Below are 13,225 nucleotides of genomic sequence, written 5' to 3' on the forward strand. Positions count from 1 at the left end.
CCACTGAGGCTGCACCAACTATCAAGCGTCTATTTCATCAAATCCCATTTTATTTCCCACCCCCCCCCCAACGTTTAACTGGGTCAGAATCAACGAGTTGGGCGGAAGGCCCTGGTTCCCTGCTCTTTGGCTCCGTGACCAACTTATCGACTCACAGCGGCCATTTTACTCACCACCCTGCTCGTTTGTGGGAGGGAATTGGGAGTACCCAGAGAAACCCACACAGCAAAACGTGCAAACTCCACATAGACAGCATCAGATATTCTGATTAGCCACACCACCATACCTTTCATGTCTGCCCCTTCCCCAATCACCTCTTGGCCTCGCTCTTGTCCATCAGAAAGTTTCTCAACACACCTCGTGATTTTATCAAATCTCCTCAGACATTTCTGCTCTCGCAAAACTGGAAGTTCTTACCTTAGTGACGGTGATGAAGTCATGCCCAAAGAAAACCCCCTTCACTCCATCAATTCTGAACAGTTGCCTGACAAGTAAAACAAAGATTGCAGAATTGCTTCAATTTATTTAACTTCTTGGCCTGCATTCTCCTGTAACCAGTTCTCAGACAAAAAAAATCCCTGCGCTCAATCACACACCCTGATACAGTTTCTCCACCTTTCCCACCCCAGCTCTCTTCAAAAGTAAAGCACGAATGTCTGCAGTAAAAGCACGATGTTGGAGAAACTCAGCAGGTCAGTGTATTTCAAAGAGCAATGATAAAGATACATAACCAACATTTCGCCCTTCATCGAGGTATACAGAACATAGAACACTACAGCATAGTACTGGCCCTTCGGCCCTCAATGTTGTTCTAACCTACATATCCCTACCAAAATTTTTAAAAAAAGAAACCCTTCCTATCTCGTAGCCCTCTATTTTGTTCATATCTTGGTGAAGGGCTCAAGCCCGAGACATTGGGTTACATATCTTTGCTACATAAAGTATTCTGTTTGACCTGCTGAGTTGCTTCAGCTTTGCGTTTTTATTTATTCCCAGTTTTACCAGCTCCGATCGGGGCTGGCTTTGATTTTCCCCTGAGTAATCACTGCAAAGCTTTCCCCAGAGTAATGATGGCAAGGAACCTCACCTGGCCAACAGGGAGCGGGAGGCACTGTGGGGCGTGGAGAAATCCATGGTTCCCGACTCCAGCACCGGACAACCAGGGATAAACTTTAAGCTGTTCGGATTTGGGGTGTCCTGGGTTTGAATAAACATACTTCTTGCTATTAAAAAAAAGCAACATTGGTTATTAACAGAAACACCTGGTGATTAACTCACTTTGAACAAGTGGTAACACTTCTCGCTACAGAAACAAAGCATGATGGGGTGCTGTAAGAGTGTACTGCATAAAATTTTTCCCTTTGACCCACAAAGAACCTCCACGTTGATGGGATCACAAAGAAGGCTCACCAGCGGCTACGCTTTGTGAAGTGCTTGAGGAGATTCGGCATGCTACTAAAGACTCCAACATTTCTACAGGTGTACCGTGGAGAGCATTCTGGCTGGTTGCATCTCTGACTGGTACGGAGGTGCCAACGCTCAGCGCAAAGAAAAGCTCCAGACGGTTGTTAACTCGGCCTACGTCATCACAGGCTCCAGTCTTCACCCTGTCGAGGACGTCTACACGAGGCGGTGTCTTAAGAAAGCATCTCTATCCTCAATGACCCCCACCACCCTGGCCAGGCCCTCTTCACTCTGCTACTATCGGGGAAAAAGGCACAGGAGCCTAAATTGGCACAAGGACAGCTTCATCCCCTCCGCCATCAGATTCCTGAATGATCAATGAAGCAAAGACACTGCCCCACATTTTGTTAAAAATTATTTTTGTAAGGAGGTTTATATGAATGTTTGCACTGTGACGCTGCTGCAAAACAACTTGTTCATGACAAGAAATTGATTTGAAGTAATTTTTATATCCTTTTTTTTGAGAACAAAGAACATTTATTTTACAACAATGCAAAGTTGGGTGCTTCCCCTTACCCTGGGAATACACCTATCCTTCTTCAACTAAAAAAGATTTTAATGTGTAAGACACAGCAGACAATTGCATAGTAATTTGCATGTGTGGACACCAGAATACATTTCCTATTTTTCTTTAGGCTTTTCAGGTGCATTCTCTGCTAAGAATGCGCCTGAAGAAGCAGAAGCGGCCCTTTAAATTGCAGTTCAGGTGGCAGCGATGAAAGCGCAGCGCCGGCCACCTGAAAGGACAGCTGCGCATCTGAGCGCACTCCAGCTCCTGTCCCTTGGGCTGTCAATTCAGGATGGCTGGCTGTCAGCGAGGGGACATCCCGTGCGGGACGTCCCCACACTGATCCCGTTACCCCACTCTCTCCCCACTCACGGGGCTGGAGCGGCCGACGGAGGAGGAGGCTGGAGCACCGGCGGGTGAGTATGGGGGCTGGAGCGGCTGGTGGGGGAGAAGGAGGCGCTCGAGTCAGGTACCAGCATTGTTTCAGCCAGCCCCCTTCTCCCCCGCCGGCCGCTCCAGCCCCCTTCGCCCCACTCCCGAAATCAGTCACGACAGTGTGGGGACAGCGTGCGCCGGCTGCCTGACTGTGTGGGGACTGATTTCGGGAGTGGGGAGAGAGCGGGGAAGTGGGATCAATATGGGGACATCCCCGCGCCGGCCACCTGACAGCATGGGGACTGGTAGAGGAGCTGTCAGGCACTGGCCAGCTGACTCTCATCTGAATGCAGCCGCTTTTAGGAGGCTGCATTCAGATGGCTGGGGAGGCCACTGTGCTGCGGGGATTATCCTTCTTGAAGGAGGGTTACCAAACTCTCCTTGCAGGTGCCTCCTGCACATTCACGTGGCCTTCCCACAGCTGTATTTTGCCAAAATATGTGGCTTTACAAGCGGGCCAATTGGCCACCTGAAAGTGCCTTTTGGTTGCCTACTTCATCAGACCCTTGGGGCTTGGGTGTAGTATCTCATCTCAAAGACAATCCTTGAAAAGTACAGTGAAATACAAAAGTCTGCAGACACTGTGATTGCAGTAGAAACACAGAAATGCCTGGGGAACTCAGCTGGTCTCACAGCGTCCATAGGAGGTAAAGATACAGAGTGAAAATAAATCCAAAGGGTTTCTATAGGTACATTAAAAGTAAAAGATTAGTGAGGGATAAAATTGGACCCCTTGTAGATAGCGAAGGTAGGCTGAGTGAGAAGTCAGAGGAAATGGGGGAAATTTTGAATGATTTCTTTGCCTCGGTATTCACTAGGGAAAGAAATATTGAACCAGTTGAAGTAAAGAAAAATAGTGGGGAGGTCATGAAGCATATAAGGATAACCGAGGAGGTAGTGATGGCTGTGTTGAAAAAGATAAAGGTAGATAAATCTCTGGGACCGGACAAAATATTCCCAAGGACACACATGGAGGCTTGTGGACAGATAGTGGGGCCATTAACAGAGATATTTAGGATGTCACTGGTCATGGGGGTAGGGCCAAAGGATTGGAGGGTGGCACATGTGGTTCCGGTGTTTAAGAAAGGGTCCAAATGTAAACCTGGGAATTATAGGCCCGTGAGTCTGACGTCTGTGGTGGGTAAGTTGATGGAAAGTGTTCTGAGGGATGGTATTTACAAATATTTGGAGGTACAGGGATTGATAGGGAGTAATCAGCATGGTTTTGTCAGGGGTAGATCATGCTTGACAAACCTGATTGAGTTTTTCGAGGGGGTTACAAAAAAGGTTGATGAAGGGAAAGCTGTGGATGTTGTCTATTTAGACTTTAGTAAAGCTTTTGACAAAGTTCCCCACAGGAGGTTAGGAAAAAAGGTGGAGGCATTAGGTATAAATAAGGAGGTAGTAAAATGGATTAAGCAATGGTTGGATGGGAGGTGTCAGAGAGTAGTGGTAGAAAATTGTTTGTCCAATTGGAGGCCGGTGACTAGTGGAGTTCCTCAGAGATCGGTCCTGGGTCCACTATTGTTTGTTATATATATTAACGATCTGGAAGTAGGTGTGGAGAATTGGATAAGCAAGTTTGCAGATGACACAAAGATTGGTGGTGCTGTGGACAGTGAGGAAGATTACCGTAGATTAAAAGGTGATTTAGGAAGGCTGGAGGTGTGGGCTGAGAAATGGCTGATGGAATTTAATACAGATAAGTGTGAGGTGTTACATTTTGGAAAGGCAAATCTAAATAGGTCATATACATTAAATGGTAGGCTATTAAGATGTGCAGAGCAACAAAGGGATTTAGGAGTTATGGTAAATAGTACCCTCAAGGCTGATACTCAGGTAGATGGTGTGGTGAAGAAGGCATTTGGAATGTTGGCCTTCATAAATCGGAGTATTGAATTCAAGAGTAGGGAGGTTATAATGTAATTGTACAAGGCATTGGTGAGGCCAAATTTGGAGTACTGTGTACAGTTTTGGTCACCAAATTATAGAGAGTACAGAGAAGGTTCACAAGAATGTTGACAGGATTTGAGCGTTTGAGTTACAGGGAAAGGTTGTGCAGACTAGGGCTTTTTTCTCTGGAGTGTAGAAGATTGAGTGGGGACTTGATAGAGGTGTTTAAGATTTTAAAAGGGGCAGACAGAGTAAATGTGGATCGGCTTTTTCAATTAAGAGTGGGGGAGATTCAAACTAGAGGGCATGGTTTAAGATTGAAGGGGGAAAATTATCAGGGGAACATGAGGGAAAATTTCTTTACGCAAAGGGTGGTGGGGATGTGGAATGAGCTTCCGGCAGATGTGGTCGAGGCGGGATCATTGGTTACATTTAAGGAAAGACTGGATAGTTACATGGATAGGAGAGGACTGGAGGGGTATTGACCAGGTGCTGGTCAGTGGGACTAGGAGGGTGGGGATTTGTTACGGCATGGACTAGTAGGGCTGAACTGGCCTGTTCTATGCTGTAAGTGGTTATATATACTGTAAAACCCTGGAACACAGCATGTATGGAGATTGGAAGATGCTAGATAAGTGAATTTTCTGGTTGCTCGATATTACACGTTGTGTAATTAGCCAATTAATGGTGAGGTGCAGCAATTTTAAACCTGTATTTTTATTACATATTTATTTTCCAAGATTTTTTTGGCCAGTTGCTTGAATTCTGGATAACAGGGTTTTTACTGTAACTGAATTGGGCGGGGGGGGGGGGGGCGGTACCTTTTTTCAAGGTACAAGTAAAAAGGAAGATGCCGGAATTAAAAGGCTGCCAGTGCCACCTATTTCAGTTCTCTGCCTCATATCCTTGCCGACATGTCTGTCCATGGTCTCGTGCACTGCCAGACTGAGACCACCCGCAAATTGGAGGTACAGCACCTAATTTTACGTCTGGGCACCCTCCAACCAGATGGCATTAACATCGATTTCTACAGCTTCCATTAGTTTCCCCCCCCCCCCCCCACCGCCACCCACCCCCATTTACAACTATGACTCATTTCCTCCAGCTTTGTCTCTCTCTTGTCCCAGCCTCCTTTCCCACAGAGACAAAACCCCCTCCACAATCAATTATCACCTTTCCTTCTGTCCATATCAAATTAACACCTTTTATCTGTTGGTCTGCCCTCTTCCCCCTGACTTATCTTCCCTCCACCCCCAGCCTTTTCATCCAGGCACCTGTTTGCTTTTCACATACCTTGAAGAAGGGCTCAGGCCTGAAGCATTGGCAATATATTGTTACCTCCTATGAACACTGTGTTACCTGCTGAGTTCCTATAGCATTCCTGTGTTTTTTCAAACTTTCCCTCAGTTCCTATCTAGGTGTTCCTGATCAAATCTCTGGTCTAGGATTCCAACCCCAAACCTTGATGAGACTAAAATCCAAATGCTGGATCAGTGTTCAGGTCACGTCAGCAGGTACCTTCCATCAAACTTTGGTGGAATCTTCTCATTCTACCAATATATAGCAAGAGATTTGTTGCAAGAACACATACCATATTGCAACTCTCAGGCACCCCCTAGTGGCTGATCAGGAATGGCAAAGGGTTGATGTTCATGACAATGTGGCTATCCTGGGTTATAATATAAATCTTGTACAGGCTGTACCTCCCTTATCCAGCACTCTGGGGTCTGGCAACTCCCATGGTCCAGTACGTTTAAATTTCTTTATCCTGCCTCTTCCAATTCCCATAGATGCCAAATACCAGGGGTTTTACTGTATATATCTTTACTTGCTATGGACGCTGAGTACCTCCAGCATTTCTGTGCTTCTACTACAATCAGTGTCTGGAGACTTTTGTGTTTCACTGTACTGTTCAAGAATTGTCTCTGAGATGAGATAGTACACCCAAGCCCCAAGGGCCTGAAGAAGCAGACAATCAAAGAAAAATTCCAATGTCACTCTTTCAAAGAAAAGCAGGAAATTGTATTCTGGTGTCCACACATGCAAATTACTATGCCATCGCCTATTGTGTCTTACACATTTAAATCTTCATCACACCTCATTAGTTTTTTAGGTGAAGGGGATCACTTTGGGGGTTGGTTGAGGATATAAAAATTACTTTGAATCAATTTCTTATCACGAACAAGTTGTTTTGAATGCAAACATTCATATAAACCACCTGACAAAAATAAATTTTTTTAAAAGTACATAAAAAGTCAAAGTCAGGCAGTGTCTGTGGTTCGTTGTTCATTCAGGAATCTGATGGCAGTGGGGAAGAAGCTGTCCTCGTGTTCCTGAACCTTCATCCCCGAGGGGGACAGCGCAGGACTCAAACCCCGGACCTGATCACTGGCGCTATAAAGGCATTGTACTAGCCGCTATGCTAACTGAGCTGCCTTACGGTATTATTTCATTTTAAGCTTTGTTCTACCTTTGATGTGTTTGCATAAAGGGGTTCCCTTGGGGTCAATTTCTATTCTCCAGCATTTTCTGTGGTCTGGCAATGGCCAGGTCCCAAAGTCACCAGGTTAAAGAGGTACAACCTGCATAAATATTTCAGAATAATTGGAGAGGAGTCACGTGATGGAGTAGTGGCCGGATGGTGAACTCCAGCCCTCTCCAGAAAAGTCGGGAAAAACAAAGGAAAACACAAAGGCACAGAAATAAAAGTTACAGAAAAGTGAGTATAAAGGTGGAAAGAAGATGGCGACAAAAAAAGAAAAATCGAAAGCAACGGTAAGAAGAGAGGAAGAGAAGACAAAGGAGGAAAAAGGTGAAGGCCTTACCTGTCCGAAGAGGCCCGCTGCGGAGAGAGAAACCCGCTCCCTCAGGTCGGTAAATAATGGACTACAAAAATGGCTCGCTGAGCCGAGTAAAAGTGCGCAATGCGAATGAAAAAAAACACACCGACGGGAGGGGGGACCAGCTGGGGAGTCGATCTCCACAGCCGGCAACGACAGCTGCAGAACACCTGCAGCAAGAAGAGACCACAGAAGACAATAGAAACAAGAAAGAAGAGAAGGAAAGGGCAACAAAGAAACAACAGATGGCCAACCCAGAGGAAGAAGAGGAAGAGGAAGAGTACAGTGAAATAGAAGAAGAAAAGAAAGGCAAGATAAAGGATATACTTTCTCTTATTAAAGGATACATGGAGTCATTTAAAGAATGGCAAACACAGGAATTTAATGATTTAAGAAAAAGAATAAACAACACAGAAGAGAAAATGAATAAAATAGAGATGACCTTAACAGAAATGGGAAAGAAAATGGACAAGATGGAAGAGCGGGCAGTAGCAGCAGAAATGGAGGTAGAAGACTTAAAAAAGAAATTGGAGGAATCTAATAAAAAAAACTAAAGAGACACAAGAACTACTAGCTCAAAAAATAGATACAATGGAAAATTATAACAGAAGAAATAACATAAAGATAGTGGGCCTTAAGGAAGATGAAGAAGGCAAGAATATGAGGGAGTTTATAAAAGAGTGGATCCCTAAGACCCTAGGATGTCCAGAACTACAGCAAGAAATGGAAATAGAAAGGGCACATAGAGTATTGGCCTCTAAACCACAACCACAACAAAAACCAAGATCTATTGTAGTAAAATTCCTAAGATATACTACAAGAGAAAAGGTACTGGAGAAGACAATGGAAAAAGTAAGAGAGGGCAACAAACCACTGGAGTATAAAGGGCAAAAAATCTTCATTTATCAAGATATAAGTTTTGAACTCCTAAAGAAGAGAAAAGAGTTCAATACAGCAAAGGCGATTTTATGGAAGAAAAGGTATAAATTTATACTAAAGCATCCAGCGGTATTGAAAATATTTATTCCAGGACAACAAAACAGACTATTCTCGGATCCAGAAGAAACACGAAAATTTGCAGAACAATTACAAAAATAGACTGAGGGATGAAGACGGGTAATGAGAGTAAAAATGATCACGATTGATATGTATGTGGGTAAAGACAAAAATAGACTGAGGGATGAAGACGGGTAATGAGAGTAAAAATGATCACGATTGATATGTATGCGGGTAAAGAGGTATAAGAGTGAATAGAGACAATGTGCATACGTGAATGTATCTGTACTTAGAGGAAAATATAGATAGTATAGACAAGAATTAATAAGGGAAGGTAATGGAATAGAGAGAATAAGGAGGGAATTAAAAGAGTGACCTTTGTGACATATGAAAAGTGAAATCTTTTCGGGGGGGGCGGGGTGGGGGGAAATAGCGGTCACTGCAAAATCAGTTGACGCTTACGAGTGGATTCGCAAATCCAAATGGAGAGGGGAGATGTGGTTGTCCGACAAGGGATAAAGGACAACTCAGGAGGGGAAGGGGAGATTGGGGATAAATAAGATAGAAATAGGAGAATAAGGAAAATGTTGGATGTTGTAGGAATGTTGTCTTATAAAGAGTTGAAAATAAGAAAACAGAAATGGAAAAGGAGGAAAGGTAATGATGGAAAAACGGAAAGAGAAGATAAACAAAATATAAAAGGGCTACGCTGAACTATATGACTTTAAATATTAATGGAATACATAACCAAATTAAAAGGAAGAAACTACTAAATTTAAATGAATAAATGTATTCCATTAGAAAAAATAACATATAGGTTAAGAAATAATATTGAAATATTCGAACAAGTATAGGAGCCTTACATTAAATACAATAGTGAAAACCTACCGGGGACAAACATTACCTAAGTTGATGGAAGGAGAAGGAAAGAAAAGAATGGACTCAGTAGAATTTCTGGTGTATTTTTGTTGAATGACAACATTGTCTGACTGGCTTAATGCAACCTAGATTGTATACCTAAAATGGATGAGAGGGGGGGGTGGGGGGGTGGCTTGGGAGGAGGGGGGGGGGGGGAGAAAAAGTCACTGTATATGTGTGAAAAAGAAATAGTGTATATCATGGCTAATGTGATTTATGGTGTGAAAAAAAAAATTCAGAATAATTTACTCCTTTCATTTATGAGAACTAAGGTGACAGGGTATCATTTATCAATCTCACTGCCATGATTTGAATAGGATTAATTAGATGAACCGTTTGGAATAGAGGGCTGACAACACAATGGAAAGAGGCACTGAAGTTGCAGATAAGTAAATGGTCAACATTGAAAAGAATAAGTGCAGGAGGGGAAAATGAACTGGGTGGCTGAGGACATGGGGTGGAACATAAATCACTTGGCATGTTTCTTCAGGGCCCGGTTCTTAGCTCGCACTCATCTTCCTGCCCTGCTACTCCTGCACTCTTCCTTTCTCATGCTGAAATCAATGACATTTGGCAATCCATGCTCAAAGGAGAGCAATCTGTTCCTCCTCCAATCCCCTGGGGGCAGCAGTTAGCCTAGCAGTTAGTGCCATGCTGTTACACACCAGTGATTGTGGCCAGGGTTCATATTCGGCCCTGTCTGTACGTTCTCCCCATGTCTGTGGGGATTTTCCCCAGGGGGTCCAGTTTCCTCCCACCCTACAAAATGTACCGATCGTGCTGGATGTCTAAGATTAAAATTTCAAAGATGTTGCATTTCGCTGTCATACATCCAGGAGAAAACATGCTGGAGTTGGATCAGAGAAGAATGATACCAGGAATGAAAGGGCTAGTACATGAAGATCGATTGTCGGCTCTTGGTCTGTACTAAATGGAGTACAGAAGGGTCAGGTGGGGCGGGGGGGGGGGGGGGATCCTCACAGATGCATTTTGAATGCTGAAAGCCCTGGACAGAGTGGATGTGGCAAAGATATTTCCCATGGTAGGGGAGTCTCAGGACAAGAGGGCACAACCTCAGGATGAAAGGGCATCAATTTAAACCAGAGATGCAGAAAAATTTCTTTAGTCAGAGTTTGTGAGTCTGTGGAACTTGGCTGTGGAAGCAAGGTCGTTGGGCGTATTTAAGGCAGTAATTGACAGATTTTTGATGAGTCAGGGCATCAAGGGTTACAGGGAGAAGGCCGGGGAATGGGGCTCAGTAGGAGGATGGGACAGCTCATGATAGAATGGCAGAGCTGACGTGATGGGCCTTCTGCTCCTATATCTTGTGAAATCTTGTGTGAGTTTTGGGAGCACAGAACTGAACACAGTGAAACTGTATCCTCGTCCTCACCTGCACCCATGGAGGACACGTGCAACTACCAGTTAGATGCAGACAGAAGCAGGGAGCTGCAGGTCACAAAACTCCTTGAAATAGCACTGGCATTCAAGATCATGGCTGATCTGAGCTTGGCCTCCGTTCTACCTTCTTGCCCAATTCTAGTAACCCCCTGCACATCATCCATCCCAGACAAATCGATTGTCCTTTCCTTCCTCCTTCATGTACAGAACTCAGTCTGGAGTAATCAATCAGAATACTCGTTAAAATCCAGTCAACAAGAAGTCTGCAGATGCTGGAAACTGGAGCAGCGCACAAAGTGCTGGAAGAACTCAGTGGGTCAGGCAGCATCTGTGGAAAGCAATAGACAATCAAGTTTCAGCCCAAAAAACAGGAGTAGTAAGAACTGGACAAAGACCCCCAAATAAATGGGTAAACATTGGTGGGGGAAAGGGGTTGCTTCCAGCCATCATCATGTCAACCTTCTACAAGAGCGTCCTGGCTGGCTGCATCACAATGAGGTATGGTTGCTCTAGAGAAATGGATCGAAGGTCAATCCATAGGACCATAAGAGTGGCAGAAAGGATCACTGGAGACTCCCTCCCTCTCTCCCTCCCACCAATGACGTGATCTACCGGATTGTTGTTGGAAGACAATGCGCAAAATCATTGAGGATCCCTTCCACCGCACACAAAGCATCTTACAGTTGCTCCCGTCAGGGAAGAGATACAGGAGTATCAGAGCCAGCTCCACCAGGCTGAGGAACAGCTTCTTCCCACAGGCTGAATGACCGCTCACGCTGACCACCCGAGACTCTCATATTCACAAAAAAAATGTATTTGTTTACTTTTTTATATATATATATATTTGTCTTGCCGGTGTATTTTTTGTCTGTATGTGTGTTATGTCTGGTTGTGTGTCTGCGTGTTTTGCACCGAGGACCGGAGATGCGGTTTTGTCAGGTTGTACTCGTACAATCAGATGATAATGAACTTAAACAATCAACATTTCAGTCTGAAAAACCCTTTGTCAGGAATAGCAAGAACTGAAAACCTAAAATAAAAGGTTAGGTGTTCGCGGCGTAAGGGAGAGGACTAGAAGCTGACAGATAGGCAAATACAGTTGGTAGGGGAAAGAAATGCAAGGAGCTAAGAGGTGTTTGGGGAGAGGCAGAGGGTTGAGAAAAATGATCCATGATAGAAGGAAGAACTTGTTAAATTCTTCCCCCTCCTGAAGCCAACATTGCAAGTGGCAGCCACACATCTTTGGTTACATCAATTCAGCCTGACGCCGTAAGTAGCACACTCATCTTTACAATGGAAGGCTGTATCCTTGTGCACAACCAACCAGGCTGAAATTTCAACACAGCGCTGCATCAATACTGCATCTGCAGAAGTTCCTCCCCATTAACACTCTTATCTGCCTAACACAGCTGCTGTAAAGTGCTTTAGAGCATCTATTATCGCAAACGGAGCTTTCTTCCACAGTGCTTCAGCCAATCTGCACCTTGGCCAACAGTTCTGCCTCCTTCTCTCCTCTTTTCCCTCTTTCTCCTTTCACAGATCTAATATCGCCTTTCCTCCCGCCATACGCCTTATGTCTGTTGGGTCTGGACCCCTCCCATTCTTCCCCCTTTCTTTCTCCAGTCTTTAATTCGGACACCTGCCTGCTTTTTGCTTATACCTTGAAAAAAGTTTCAGGCTCGAAGCATCAGCAATATGGGCGCTGTGGGACTGGCTGAGGCTCCTCCAGCACTTTTGTGTTTTTACCTCGGCCAAAATAACCAACTTAGCATAGTAAACAAATGCCCCCTAAGAATGGGTTTCCAGAACTATCCAGTACTGTAGCTGTTGTCCAGCATTACTGATACTATTTTTAAATTCCAGATTTATTTAATTAACCATTCTAATTTGACACATGTTCCCGAGATTGGCTAGTAATCGAGGACAGGAATCAACAATGGACAGAAACAGCATTAATGTATCGTCTTTAGTGTTTTAAGTCACTTACAAGGAACAAAAGATGAAGGCGATGACAGCAGAAGATTTTGACATCCTACACCACTCCATTTTTTGGTGCAATACAAATGTTTAACACTTTGCCCCGTGTATATCCTGAAACATAATAAATACAAAAGTAACCTGCAGCAATATATTCTAAATTCCAATTCATTTCATAATCAATATCTCAAAAGGAAACAAATTATTGCATATTTTAGATAAAATTTGTTATGGTCTTAGTGCTAATTTATCAACAACTCAAAACTGCAAATGCATTGATCACTGATCTTTAGCTCTGTCTGTATCCTTCGAATTTCTCTTTCGCCTCCCCAGTTTGAGTCCAGTTGGTTCCATTCATCCCCATGTCAGATTTGCTGGCTCTCCAGGCCTCGAGCACCAAAGACTTCCTGATCTGGAGTTTAGGCTGCCAATGGATTGAACAGGAGTGTGAGAGGCTGCAGGAGTCCTGGAAGCGAATAAAGGGATTCTCTTCTGTAATTTATTTTTAACCTTTAAATGTAGACATACAGAACCTTAACGATCTTGGGAGGCGATGGTCCTCCATTCTGGAGACGTGACCTACCCAGCACAGTTGGATCTTCAACAGCGTGGATTCGATGCTGTCGGCCTCTGCCATCTCGAGTATTTCGATGTTAGGGATGAAGTCGCTCCAATGAATGTTGAGGATGGAGCGGAGACAACGCTGGTGGAAGCGTTCTAGGAGCCGTAGGTGATGCCGGTAGAGGACCCATGATTCGGAGCCGAACAGGAGTGTGGGTATGACAACGGCTCT

At 44.2% G+C, this 13,225-nt stretch overlaps 1 protein-coding gene across 2 annotated transcripts in view; it reads right to left on the bottom strand.

The window, feature by feature from the left end:
* nfu1 (NFU1 iron-sulfur cluster scaffold homolog (S. cerevisiae)) overlaps positions 1–13,225 on the bottom strand; it is a 30,836-nt gene that overhangs the window by 14,869 nt on the left and 2,742 nt on the right. Inside the window, exons 2-4 of one of the 2 annotated variants that reach the window (XM_069918002.1) lie at positions 12,443–12,546; positions 1,088–1,223; positions 418–484 (exon numbers count right to left, since the gene is read on the bottom strand). In XM_069918002.1, the coding sequence (XP_069774103.1) occupies positions 418–484; positions 1,088–1,223; positions 12,443–12,546 (307 nt within the window). The remainder of the gene's footprint in view (positions 1–417; positions 485–1,087; positions 1,224–12,442; positions 12,547–13,225) is intronic. The other variant, XM_069918003.1, reaches the window with a different exon arrangement.

The sequence above is a fragment of the Narcine bancroftii genome, chromosome 2 (genome assembly GCF_036971445.1).
Source record: "Narcine bancroftii isolate sNarBan1 chromosome 2, sNarBan1.hap1, whole genome shotgun sequence".
NCBI lineage: Eukaryota > Metazoa > Chordata > Chondrichthyes > Torpediniformes > Narcinidae > Narcine > Narcine bancroftii.